This window comes from Lactuca serriola, chromosome 3 (genome assembly GCF_051521515.1).
Source record: "Lactuca serriola cultivar US96UC23 chromosome 3, Lser_US96UC23_V15, whole genome shotgun sequence".
NCBI classification, from domain to species: Eukaryota; Viridiplantae; Streptophyta; class Magnoliopsida; order Asterales; family Asteraceae; genus Lactuca; species Lactuca serriola.
In genome coordinates this window covers 47811151-47826134 of record NC_136410.1, presented here as the reverse complement: position 1 = coordinate 47826134, position 14984 = coordinate 47811151, and the positions used below count along the sequence as shown (strand labels likewise).

The 14984-nt window shown below is 35.5% G+C and overlaps 1 protein-coding gene across 1 annotated transcript; it reads left to right on the top strand.

Annotated features, from left to right (window-relative positions):
• Nucleotides 1–8733: 8733 nt before the first annotated feature.
• Nucleotides 8734–11433, top strand: EIF4A-III (eukaryotic initiation factor 4A-III). The gene is made up of 7 exons (XM_079030088.1): nt 8734–9154; nt 9836–10076; nt 10197–10385; nt 10474–10593; nt 10681–10848; nt 10930–11016; nt 11101–11433. Exons 1-7 carry the CDS (start codon nt 8847–8849, stop codon nt 11212–11214), a joined length of 1227 nt encoding a protein of 408 aa, XP_078886214.1. The 5' UTR covers nt 8734–8846; the 3' UTR covers nt 11215–11433.
• Nucleotides 11434–14984: the final 3551 nt, after the last annotated feature.

The window sequence follows — 14984 nt, the reverse complement described above, 5'->3', positions numbered from 1 at the left end:
TGTCAGGACTCAAACTAAGGAAATGGTAATTTTTTTTTCAAAAAAATCAAAGTTAAAATTTCTTAAAATGGAAAAGAGGAGAGTGCAATGCGCATGATCGGCCGAGCCAAGTAAGTAGTTTTCCCAATTAGTTAGCCATGTTATACTGATATATGAGTTATGATAATTGTATGAATCTTGATATGTGTATGCTTCCAAAATTGTATACGGTTAGGGTCTTATAACCACAAAATGATTGATTTGGCCTTATTTTCTGTTCCTTGTATGGTTGTGGTCTTAGGGTAGGGTCTGTTATTCGAAAGTCTATTTGATCCTGTTATGTGTATAATTTGCATGCATAAGGCAACCTGTTATGATTAATTTCTGGTTTGATATGGATGGAGTAAATCTTAGGTTAGCCTAGGATTTGATTTATGTGGTAGCATGTGAGATATGATTTGTTATGGGATGAATTGGAGTTACCAGGTAGAGCCTTGGTGAAGGTACAAGTAGGTGTGGAAGGTAGTATTGGGCCCGTACTACTGAAAGCACATGACCTATACTCGAACCAACGTTAGACTCGGAAACTCTAAGGAGAACCGGTGTGGGAGGATCCCCTCTTTGGACATCCTGATCATTATGTTTGTGGTATTGCAGTACAGTATGGTGGTGACACAGTTTGGAGAAGGGGGATCAGGATATGGATCTGGGTCGGGTGACACTACCGAGCCCATTGATGAGAGGTTGTGCGAGCTTATTGCAGCCGAGGTTACGAAGGGCATCCTTGACGCTGCCCTAGTGTTTTTTGGGACGGTCAAGGAAGGTATGATGGAGATCATAGAGGAGAGGCTTAGGGCATTCAGAGTCAAGATTGTTGCGGGCTAGGTCGGGGCCCGAACTCCCTCGTTCTGGGAGTTCAAGGCGTGCAGGCTGTGACATCCCCATTTTCACGGCTAGAAAAGGCCTATTTTGTTTATGCTTTATAAAATTCAGAGTACCTCTTTTAATAAAAATGCTGCGGAATTTGTTCCCAGTAAAACATGATAAATACGTTATCAAATAATTTCCAAAGAAAAATATTTTTATTCATTTTAAAACGTTTGGGATGTCATCGTCAATACAGAAACATAAGCATAAACAGAACTTACATTCATTATCACTAGTGATTTATATCTCCTTAATCTCTTAGTGTAACGTGACTTCATATCAACACATGTGATATAAATAAACTGAGTGGGTCAGGTTGGGAAACTTGGTGAGCACATAGGGTTTTCAACCCACAATAAATAAGTTTATTAACTTTATCAAACCAAACAAACCCGATTACCCATTCCCGTTATCCTCACTTTACGTCCCTAAAACATCTAACACAAGGGACTTAGTCTAAGGACTTTCATCGGGGTGACAACACATGCTTCGGGGGTTCCTCGGCAATTCATGTCAAATAAGGCAACCATGTGGGGGATGGAGTACTGCTGGTGAGCACACAGTTCAAATAAACACCTACAGGTTGCGAGCTTGCTAGCGTTCCATTGGACTGTCTAGAATAGTCCGTGGTCGTCATCTATACTCCGCTAGATGACTGGATCATCAATAACATCTATATCGAGGCCTCTTATTATTTTATTTGGCCACACAACAACTATTACATCTACCTATGTTTTACCCAACATATTTTGTAGATATAAAATACATATACAGTTTAAATCATTTAAAACGTGTATAAAAATATTTCACCCAACATAGACAACAAGTATTCAGACAATATACACACATAACACGTAATTTATATTAAATACTTCATATTTATGTGTAAGATGAAAGGGATCATGCACTCACATGAAAAGGTGGTGATTTTGAACTCAGACAGCGCTTCGCTTCTTAAAAATAATTTCCTTCGACGAAACCTAGTATTATTACCACTAGAGTTTAGTCTATTATTCGCCGAGACTAATTAATAGTCTAGATATTATTACTATTATATAAGCGTTAAACAATACTTATATAACCCATAATAATAGCCCAAGTACTTATTATAAGTTCCTAATAACGTTACTATAATTAAATAAAATCTATATTAAAAATAGTGTAGATGTAGCTCACTTACAGCGGGTTTTATAGAAAATAGGGTTTTGCTTAGAGCAGCGTTCCCGAGCCGAAAAGCTCTTCTTCTCGGAGCCGTCAAGCACTCCGGGGCTTCCACCTCGTGCTAGGGAGGTTCCCTAGACTTTTCAGGGGGTTTCGGGGCTAGAGAGAGGTTCTAGAGAGAGAGAGAGAGTAAAGAGAAGAAATAGTGGGAAAGGTGTGAAGAAAATGAGGGTGAGAGAGGTTCTATTTATAGGGTAAAAATGGCTGAACTTGGTGACACATGTCACCATCTAGTGGCAAGACTTGGGGAGAAAGCAATGGCCAAGATTGTGCCACATCACCTATTTTCTCACAACACACTTCCGACTTCTAAAATCCGTAACTTTTACATACGACCTCCGTTTCTGATGTTATTTATATCCACGCGTAGGTAAAAATAAGATCTACAACTTTCATTTTGACTCTGTCGGCTAATTTTCGACCGATCTTAAATTTAACAGTACAAGGAGATTATATTGTTAAATGTCCGCGTAAAATTCATAACTTCTACATACGTTCTCTGTTTTCGTCTGTATTTTTATCGTTGAGTTCCTATTAATGAGATCTTCAATTCTCATTTAGTTCGCATAGGCCAAAAACCGCTCGATCTAAAATTCGAGTTTCGGGCTGTGCACTGCTAAGTCAAATCTTAGAAAATTCATAACTTCCTCATATGAAGTCAGATTTGGGCGTTCTTTTTTTGTATGTTCTTGGTTTAACGTATACTACAACTTTTGTTTAGATTTATAAGGCTAAAAATTCATCCATCGTAAATTCACTATTTACTTCTCCAAGTGTCGTGTCTGTTTTGCCGTAAAACTTCGACGGACCATAACTTTTTCGTTTTAACTCGGATTTCAACGTTCTTTATATGTACGGAACCCTAGAGACGTATTCTAAAACTTGGTTAAGATTATGTATTATAAATAATATTTTGTCAAAAAGTCGTTTTCGACCCCTATTATCTCTAAATTGACTAGCCCGGATCTACGGGCGTTACACAGGCCGCCGGAGTTCTTTGGGGTCATGGACCCCATAGTTAGCCGACGCCGAGTGGTGGACATAGAGAACGCATAACGCACGAGTTCTTGCCCTGATGCAGAAAAGGTGGGCTTTGCTTCATGTATGCTGAGGGACCGAGCCCAGGATTGGTGGGGGAGGTGACTAGCCATGTGGGAGCAGCCAGTGTGGCTGAGATGACGTGGGCAGAGTTTGTTAGACGATTTGATCTGGAGTTTCCACCATCTATTGAGGTGTAGCGATTGGTGAGGCACTTTCATGGGCTCCAGCATACCACCGAGATTGTGGCGGAGATTAACGCCAAGTTTCGGGAACGGGCATTATTGATCCTACAGTATGCTACCGATGAGGACATGAGGAGGACGAGGTATCATTCCATTTTGAGGGATGATATTTGTGATTTTGTGAGTTTTACAGGGTGTAAAACCCTAAATGAGATGGTAGATAAGGCTCGTAAGCGGGAGATGGAGTTGGAGTTCCGCACCAAGCAGAAGCCCGAGCAGGCACAAACATCAGTAGGTTAGGCTAAAAAGACTAAGACCTCAGATTCATCCAGTAGGGGCCAACAGTGTCTTGATCGGTGTGCCAAGTGTGGGAGATCTCATGGTGGAACTTGTCGGGGGACGGGCCCGGTATGTTATACATGTGGTCAGCCGGGCCACGTGAGCAGGGATTGCCCCAAGAAGGGCATGATTTGTTTCCACTGCAACCAAACTGGCCATAAAAAGGCCGATTGTCCGCGGTTGCAGGGAGGTGGAGGAGCAGTGGTGGCACCTGCGCCCGCCACGATGAGGATTCCCGTTCACTTCATATTTAACGATTATATGTCGGGGTTAGCTAAAGGATGAATAATTGATCGAGGTCGTTGCCTTAATAAAAAATAAACCAACTAACCTACATAGATAGGGTAAGTCGGATCGAATCCATAAGGAGTTTGTGGTCAAACTTTATGTTATAGTAATCAATGACAAAGAACAAATACTCACAATCATCGCATTTTTTTTAACAAATAGTAAATCAATAAACTTGGAAATTTATTAATTAAAATGAAGCTCTCAATGAGAAAAGTAAGGTACTCCTAGTTCAGTTGTTAGACAGTTCAAATTCACACGCTTTCTTCCCTAAAATCCTAGTTCAATTCCTTAAATGCAATTAAGGTTCATTATCCTGTAAAACATAGTTTTGGGTAAATCGTATGTTCATTCAACTAGTTGTCTTACTCCTTGGGTCTAATTGGATTAGGAACAATTATTGAATTGAAAATAGAATGTCTTGCAACTACCTATTACAATATTAAGCATTCAATATCACAAGTTGGAATAACACATGTGGGTTCAACCAGGGGTGGAGCTTGAACAATTGTTTTTTTTTTTTTGGGGGGGGGGGCAATTTGCAGAAAGTATTATAAACTAAAATTATCACATACAAAAAAACCAAATTTGTTTTTGCAAATAAACACAAAAAATAACTAGAAAAAGAATTACAACTCAGCCCGATGACCTTTAAGGTCTTTGAATTCATCAATTATCGACTTCTAGACAATAACAACAAAACAGGCAAAAAAGTCAGAAAAATTCCAACTTTCTAATGACAATTAGTAATAGGTATGTGCATAAAAGAATCGAAGTTCTATTCCTAATTATACATGTTAATATGGTCACACATGCATACATTAATAAAAGCCAACAAAACAGAGCCAATTGAAATAAGTTGCAGGCTGTAAATAAGGACTTGAAACTGGAAGGTGGTGTTAACTTCCCTTCTTTTTTTAAATGATACTAACTTTAATTGTTTCATAAATTCCTACTTCTATTCCTAATTATATATGTTTAACCAATAATTGGATGTTCAATTCTTTTAAGATCAAATTTAGTATCCAACAACTAAACAATTGCAACAGGAAAGAAATCAAGAACAGGTTGAACAGCAGGTCAGCAACCAAATTGAAACTTGAAAACTCAAAGCTGAAAGCATACCTGAGGAACGGAATTGGGGATTGCAACAGAATTGCAGCTGCGCAATCGTGTAGATTGAAGAACAGCAGGTCAGCCGGCAGCAGCAGGTAACACTGTAGCAGCACCGTAGGTCCGCAGCAGCCAGCGTCCAGCAGCGACGAGCAGGTGAGTGGTGACGACTAGCTTCGATTTGGCGGAGTCGCGATTGAGCGAAGATTGAGGACGGGCCCTGGGAGATTGGGGGGAAGGCGGAAGCTTTACTGAACGATCGAGGTCTCTCTCTTGGTCTTGGATCGCTTCTTGGCAAACAATTGAACAAACATTGGATCACTCAGGACTCAGGAGGGGCCACAGCCCAAAACTCACATTGCTAGGCCTATAATTCCAAAAATTACACATGTATACTCACTTATAGCCCAAAATTCAGGGGGGCCACAACCCCTACTGGCCCCAAAAAAGGTGCGCCCCTGGGTTCAACCAATTGTCTTTGTTCCTAAGCTACTTGAACCTGGAACAATCGGTGAGTTTATAATGCATTATTTTAGTTATGCAATCAAACAAACTCATATAACCCAATTTCAATCGTTATCACCAAAAGATCATCATATGAAACATAAAATAACGATTGAAATTAACCAAAACCAAGTAATAATCAAGTGTGTTCATCCAAAAGTCCTAAACATCCCTGAAAGTAACCTAATGGTTTAGTCTTCCATTGAAATCATAAAAACAGTAACTTGAAGAAAAACAATGAATTGTATATTATAACCCACAAAAAATCTTGCAATCATACATAAAATGTAACATAATTATTATCAAAGTTTGAAACAATAAAACATTGGGGAACAAATAAGGAATTTTGGAGTTGTAATGGAGATGATCGGTTGAATGGTCTTCTAATGTTGATTGCTTGTGAACTTGATGATTTCTCGCCTTGAATTCGGATTGGAATGATAAAGATAGTTGGAGCATGTTGGAATGCCTCCAAAATGCTCTAAAATCGTCGGGGAGAAATGGAAAAAGTTTCCCTTTAGGTTTAAGAAGCATTGGGTATTTATAAGTGTAAAAAAATGCCTAAAATCGTTATTTCCGTGCGTCACCGTCTGTAACGTCCCAAAATTCAAAACCAATTTTTTTGTTTTCATATTAATTAAAACATCACTCAAAAGTGTTTAGTAAAACCAAAGGAGTAGAGTTGCCAACTTTACGTGTTAAGACATCATTTAGGATCAAATATGATAATTGGACATAGTGGCTTAACCGATTAAGCACTTAATTATAATTTGGGGTTGGCTGCGGAGTACGTTGGGCATACCCAACTCGTACAATGTACGCTGGGCATAAGTATGAGTATGCGGGGTGTACTCATCTGCCATTGACTTTTGTTGATTTTTGCGATTTGGGTCATATTTTGACTATTAATGTTTTGGGCCTTGTTAGGCCATTAGTCTTTCTGACTTTGGGTCATTGTTGGGATTTGGCCATCATTTAGGAATTTGGGCCATATTGGGCTTTTTGGAACCATTGGGTTGGGCCTCGGTTATTTGGTTAAGTGAGGAAAGGGTAAAAAGGTCTTTTACCCTAGGAGTTGGACATAGGAATGAGATTCCTAGTTATGGTTTATGACCCAATTATCAATTAGGGTTTTATTTGATTGATTAGCGCGGAGATTATCCGGATCAACAGTCTGAGCGTTTATCTGATTTTCAGCGGTTTGAGGTGAGTTTCCTCACTGTGTTTAGCAGGTCGAAGACACCAATGTCGACCCATCGTTTATTATGATTACGATGTTAGTTGTATGTGTGACTATGCATGTACGTTTTTTGATATGTTTACCGGACGGGGCCTGATGATTATATTGTATGCTATTTAGCTTTGTGATTTTTGCATTTGTTTATATGTTTGTATGTATACCGGATGGGGGCCCGATGCCAGACAGGGTCTGATGACTGACATATCGATGCCGGGCAGGGCCCATTATATGTTTGATATGTATGGTATGTGGTGTTTTGGGGAATCCACTAAGCTTCGTGCTTACGATTTTCAGTTTATGTTTCAAGTACTTTCAGTTCCAAAATGAAGAGTTTGGGTTGACTGCATTGCACATACCATATTGTTCCACATTTTATATGATTATGATATATTTGGATGTTTATTGACATACTCTGAATTTATCATGGTTTTATGAACATGTCCCGAATGATAATTTATTATTTTAAAAATTAAAATTTTTAGTCTTAATTTTCGAAACGTTACATAAAAAACAATCAAATTATAAACACTAAAATTTGTAGTCAAATATGAATCCAATTTATAAAATGACCCCTGGACTATTATTATCTTGCATCGTTGATTTTGTGTTTTGTAATATTAATCATTTAAACCCTAAAGTTTAATAATAATAATAATAATAATAAAAGACAATAAATAACAAAAACAACATGACACAAAATTTAATGAGTGTGGATATAATAATTAAATTTCATATAAATAAATAAAAAAGTTAATTTGATAAAAACCTAATTGATTTGACTAGAGTTATAACGGTACAATTATTAATGAAGAGATACAAATAATACATTGATAATTGTATCGTTATAATTAGGGGTGAACATTTGGATCGAATCGAACCATACCAATTTGGGAGAAATTGGTGGACTTTAGACTGAACTCGTTAAGGCCGATCTAGCTTCGGGTCCAGATCTAGGATTTTCAGTTCTTATACCCATTGAATCGGTGCAACTTTAGATGCATATGATACAACTCGTTAAAGTTTTACCAAAAATTAGTTTATCTATTACGATTGGACCAGATTCATAATCGAACCTGGACTAAACTGACTTTTGAACCGAACATATTTTGCAAAAATTAGTAGACTTTAGACCGGATGAGACCGGTCCAAGTCCGGTCCGATGCAGAGGTCCAAATACCCACCCCTTTAGCACTCTTAACCAAAATCAAATCAAATAAAATTATTTTTATTTGGATAACTAATCTGAATTTTCTAAAGCCAAGCAAAACTGATTTGGTTTTGCATTTTTTTCTTTTGACACCACTAAACATAATACCACTAGTTTATAACCCGTGGGAACCACGGTTATAAAATTAATTAAACTTTAATAGTTAAAATTTAAAATTATTAATAACTTATTTTAAATAAATTATTAATTAAGATGTTTTTTAGTTATATAAAATTATAATCATTGATTTAAATAACTATGTAAAGTTATATCAATTTATAATTTGTATTAATTTTATTTTAATTTTTATTCTAATGTTGTTAATATAATGTAATTAGAATGAGAAATTTAAAATTTGAAATTTGAAAGACAATTGGTATGTATTAATTATAAGACATAATAAGGTGAAACATGGCAAAAGAAAAATAAAATTTGCATTAATTATGAGGCTTAATATGGAGACACTTGTCAAAAAGAGATTACAAACTACTCTTTTATTAGAATAGAAAGAGAAGATGGTATTAGTTTATACAAATTGTTTATAAAACATATTCGTAACTATCCATTAATATGTAGAATTATTATTGATTATGATTTTAAAGGTAAAATAGAAATAATTCCTTTGAAAAAAAAAACGTAAGAGGGACAATAAGCGGATCTAACCTAATTTCGCCTACATATACATCAACGTAGTGGCCACGTTTTGGTTTTCGAAATTCTATCGAGGGTTTCACTTGGTTCACATAAGAACCCTAAAACCAACAACAGGGGAAATACGAGCCACAAGAACTACGAAAAATCTCTCATGGCGGGAACGTCAGTGGTACCGGCGAACAGAGGACGGCGGAACACGATGGTGGATGACGAAAAGCTGGTCTTTGAGACCTCGCGCGGAGTGGAGCCGATTATGAGCTTTGACCAAATGGGAATCAAAGACGATCTACTCCGTGGGATTTACCAACACGGATTCGAGAAGCCCTCGGCAATTCAACAGAGAGCTGTTAGGCCTATCATTGAAGGTCGAGATGTCATTGCCCAGGCTCAATCTGGTACCGGAAAAACCTCCATGATTGCGCTTACTGTTTGCCAGATTGTCGACACAGCTTCAAGAGAGTATGTTCTGTTATTCATCAATTTGTTTATTCAATTTCAACTTTTTCTAGTTAATTCGAAAATAAACCATAGATTTATGTTATAGGGTGAGTTTTCAAGCCTCTCCTTTTTTGCTGGCAATTTCTCTTTATACACGGTGTAATGTTTTATTTTTGCCCTTTTTAACGAATAATTATTTTATCTGGTAGCACCCAAAACATATTCCCGTCCGTGTTTTTGAACAAACGCGCTAGTCAAAACTGAAGATTTGGAACTCTATAGGGTTGCTGTTTCTTTGGCAAATAGCTTTGTTTACAACTTGAAAACTGTAGCACCTTTTATTAGGAAGATCTATCAATGGCTTCAATGAGGGCATCTACTTTGCTAAATGTATTCAAGAAACCACTTTATGAAATTATGTAAAATGATGTACGCTCATATCCATCAATAGGCCAACACCACTTTCTTTGATTTACACATATTGTAGCATCTGAAATTGAACCTTAGGATCTGTCAATCACTGGATGATAATGACGATGTTACAACTTTATGCTTGTAAAACTTTTCTCTTTTGTTTGCTAATGTCATCACTCATCATTGGGAAATTTGATTATTTCTTCTTGTTCATTTTCCTTAGTCCTATAGTTGTTTTATTCCTTAGACATATGGTTTCTTACATGGATTCTACATCTTCATCTATAGGGTCCAAGCTTTGATCTTGTCACCAACAAGAGAGCTTGCAGCACAGACAGAGAAACAGATATTGGCTATAGGCGATTTCATCAGTATACAAGCCCATGCATGCATTGGAGGAAAAAGTGTTGGTGAGGACATTAGAAAGTTAGAAAATGGAGTCCATGTTGTTTCTGGAACACCTGGGAGAGTCTGTGACATGATCAAGAGAAGAACATTGCGAACAAGAGCCATTAAACTACTAATTCTCGTGAGTTTTCTATCTTCTAACTTCCCTTTATAACCAGTATCAATACTTCCATCTTGAAGAAGACTTGAACTTGAAGTAAACCCATAGATTGATGTGTTTGAATGTCTTGATTTTCAACAGGATGAATCTGATGAAATGTTGAGCAGAGGGTTTAAGGATCAAATTTATGATGTCTACCGTTATCTTCCACCAGAGCTTCAGGTGTGTTTGGTGTCTGCTACTCTTCCTAATGAAATATTGGAGATGACCAGTAAATTCATGACTGATCCTGTTCGAATCCTGGTCAAACGTGATGAGTTGACTCTTGAGGTAAGACATTCTGCTTTCATAAAGATTAAATATCCTAGCTGTTCTATCAAGATATGATATAATTAATTGTTTTATTTGACCATGACAGGGAATAAAACAATTCTTTGTTGCTGTAGAAAGAGAAAACTGGAAGTTTGATACTCTGTGTGATCTGTATGATACTCTCACAATCACACAGGCTGTAATTTTCTGTAACACAAAGCGAAAGGTAAAGTAGTGGAATTATTTTGTGTTTTAGTAGTAAATCTAGGGTTTAAAACTTGAGTTTTTTCTTACTTTAATTGTACTTATGTAGGTGGATTGGCTAACTGAGAAGATGCGTGAGAATAACTTTACTGTATCGGCTATGCATGGAGATATGCCTCAGAAGGAGAGAGATGCAATTATGGAAGAGTTTCGATCTGGTGTTACTCGTGTCTTGATTACAACAGATGTGTGGGCCAGGGGGTTGGATGTTCAACAGGCAAGTGAATGTGAAACTCAAGAAGATCTTTATCTTATTGTTTCATTTCTCATGTGTTATAACTGATTTGTTTTTTTTTAGGTTTCTTTGGTGATTAACTATGACCTCCCAAATAACCGAGAGCTTTATATTCATCGTATTGGTCGATCCGGTCGATTTGGACGAAAGGTAACAAAGACTTTATATCTTTTGTTTCCTTATCTGTTGTCTGTTATCTGTTGTATGTAATATATTAGTTTGAATGTTTTGCAGGGTGTTGCTATTAATTTCGTGAAGACGGATGATATCAAGATTTTAAGAGATATAGAGCAGTACTACAGTACCCAAATTGATGAAATGCCAATGAATGTGGCAGATTTGATATAATGGTTGTAAACTGAAATGAGTTTGTAGTTTTTACTGGTGTTTTTTTTTTTTGAGTAATGAGTGGATCTTGCTGTAAAACTTTTGAATTGTTTTGATTGTAATTGTGGACAGATCTTGAATTCTTTCTTGTAGGGTGGTGAAACTGGAAAGTTTGGTTTGTCATGCTGAATTTGTATTGTGAATATAAGTAAGTGTATCTGCTGTTGGTCTTTTATTTCATCATAATTCCACGTTTGTTTGTGTTGTGCTAGAATATGTATGTATCTTTGCTTCTCTCAAGTGAGATGATATACAATGATGATGGCAGCAATGTTTTAAAACCTGATTATTTAGTTGAACAAGACTGATGATTGCGGAGTCTAAAACTGTTTTTAGAATATGTATTTAATTTCAGTACCAAACATAATTTAATCAACATCAGTACATAAAAGGGGTCATTAAATTTACCAAACATAATCAAAACATTTACCATTTATTTTTGTAACAAACCATGCCAGTTAACATAATCAAAAAGCATTGACCCATCCACATGAAACTAGAACTGTTCATTATTTGGATAAAACCGAATAGTCAAATTGGACAAATTGGATTGAATTATTTGGTTCGGATATTGGGAGTGGTTTTCAACAAAACCGATTTACTATTTTGGATTTCGGATTGGTTTTGGTTTATAAAATATGAACCGAATAATCCAAAAAAACCCAATAAGAATTTATTATTTATTTATTTTTAATATAACTATAACTATTTATTAATTTTATAATTTATTTTTTCAAATAAGTTCAAAAAGTTTCATCTAATAAAAAACATGAATATGCATTTTCTCTCAAAAGTTCTTTATATATTGAATATTAAACTATAATATATATTTTTAGTAGTTTATAAATTTTAAAACACAACTAAATATTTTTTTGCTTCTTCTATAAAAATTGGATAATAATATAATTATATGTCATTTTAAAATGTTTTAGTTTTTGAAAACCAAATTATAAAAACCGATCCAACCGAATTGTAATTGGATCGGATCGGATTGAATTTGAATTCAGTTTGGATTATTTGGATCCATATTTTGAAAACCGAAATCAATTTGGATTTACTTAATTGGATCGGATCGAACCGATCCATCCAAACGAACACCCCTACATGGAACTTGTTCTTGATTTTATTCAAAAGCGTCCTCACTCTACCATCTTTTACAAAATTTATTTTCATGGGTGATCTATGCTATCAATAGCGTGCTATAGCGGCACTATAGGGTTTTGCGGTGTTACTGAACCGTTATTTTGAAATAGCATTTACAAATAGCGGTGACGCTATTAGCGACGCTATTGACCGCTATTTACCGCAAACCTCATCAGCGCTATAGCGACGCTACACCTGCTTTTACAATTTTGTACATATTATGCTACTTTGACAATGAAAAAAACGATTGTACGTTATTTCAATATTAAATATTTGTTTTTGTTAACTAGTCCACTACAGTTTTTGTTTGAATAAGTCCAAATAACAAATATAATTAATTACAAACCACAAAGCAACAAATGACGACTTCCCTTTTTTGTCTATTTTAGTACTTAGAAACCACGAACGAGTTAAGTTGCGATGACATTTTGACACTTTTTAGTTTTCATATTACTATATTAGAATATTATATGTAGATTATGTGATGTTTTTATACGATTTTTTATGATATTAATTCTATATAGTATTAATAATCTAATATATAAATTTTGTATAAATATATAATAAAAATTATACATAATATTAAAAAACCGTTATACCACTACTATACCACCGTGATAACCGCGATTTCAAATAGCGGCATGTGACCGCTATTGAAATTTCGACCGCGATAACTGCTTAGTGGGTGATACATACATTAAAAGATAGCAGAAACAACATCTTTCATTTCTAATGGATGGCCTTCTTCCAGAAGATCAAGAAGTGGTTTCAAAGCACCGACTTTACCAATTAAGGACCTGTTGGAGTCGAGAGATGATAAAGCAAAAAGGGTAGAAGTTGCATTGCTTCGTTCTTGGTTTCAGTTGTTCCAAATCTTAATATTTACAGTAACAGAGGTATCAACATTGGTGTCTCTGCAACGACTTTTTTGTTATCAATTTTTGACAATAAACTTGTATTTTTCTTGTTATTTAATATTTCAATTCATATCTTTTCTTTTTTCTTTTTTGTCTTGCCCGGACTTAAAAAAACGGGTGGACCAACACCCAAAGATATAAAGACTGCTTCTGGATATATGACCTGCAAACATTACATAGATCGAAGTACGGTTGGACAATATAAAAAAAATTATTTTTTTCAGGAAAAAAATCATCATCCAACCGTCCAACGTTATAGAATTATAATAGAGGGAAATCTTGCGCATGGGATTTATACGTGAAGTTTGTTTCCAAAAATAAAGAAAAACATTATATATATATATATATATATATATATATATATATATATATATATATATATATATATATTCCTTCCCACGCAAGAAAAAATAAATATATACCAGATATTTTAAAAAGATTTAGTTTCCTTTTTGAAGTAGTAGTATTCTCCAGTTTCCATATCTAAACACCACGTATCTTAAGTCTAAAGTCTTAAGCTTATTATATATACTAATACCATCCTTAACACACATACATCTAAACACACAGTAAAAACACCCACTACCACTATATGAAGAGACTGAGCAAAAACGAAGGTGTGGCCAACCGTAGGATGATGGTGGACAATAATCCGGCAGAAACCTCAATTACTACTTTTCCTAATAATATTCCTGGGCATCGTTGGTATGAATGCAAGACATGTGGAAAGAAATTCGATACTTTTCAAGCTCTTGGTGGACACCAGGGAACCCACAGAAAACTTAAACCCATTGATGATGATGTATGCATGTTAAGTCTGCAAATAGCTCCTTCTCCTATGTTAAGGTTACATCAATGCAAGATGTGCACCAAGAAGTTTGATACTGGGCAGGCGTTGGGTGGACACATGAGGCAGCATAAACTTGAAAAAGATTTGATTTTGATGGGCAGGGATGAGCTGCTGTGGCGGCAATTGGTGGCGGAGGAGAAACCTGAAAGCAATTTGGTGGTGGAGAATGTTGTACAACCAGGGCAGCAGAAGGTGGAGGAAGATGAACATGATAGGGTGAAAACTGAGTTACTTTTGGCTGCCAAGGAGTTGCGATTAGGTATCTGATATTATTACATCATCACATTTTTCACTCATACTTAAGTATATTATTAATTACAGATTACAGATCAGAGAGAATTTTAGCAGATAGATTTTGTAATCAGCAAAGTTTTTAGACTTTTTTTTTTTTTTTTTTTTTTTTTTTTTTTGTATGAAATCATGAATATATAAATTAAGGTTGTCAATTTGGGAGATTTTATCCTTGGTCGTTTTTTACTTGATAGATTGTGATTGAAAGGTCCTATGACAGTGAACTAGTTTCTTTGGTATGTATTAGTATAATTTATTAAGTATAAGTCAAATTCTCAAAAAAGATTTGAACTTGAACTTCATCTGTTAAAGGATGATTGGTCCTGCGTCAAAGACTAAAAACATGCAACACAATAAAAGTTGTCTCATAAACTACATCCATATATACGCTTCACATTTATATAAATTTATCACTTTAGAATCAAAACTAGGGGTGAGAATGGATGATACCATACCACGAAAATATACATGAAACGAAATTGAGACGAAACTGAAATTCGAATTCGTGTTCGTGTCAAATATAAAAACAC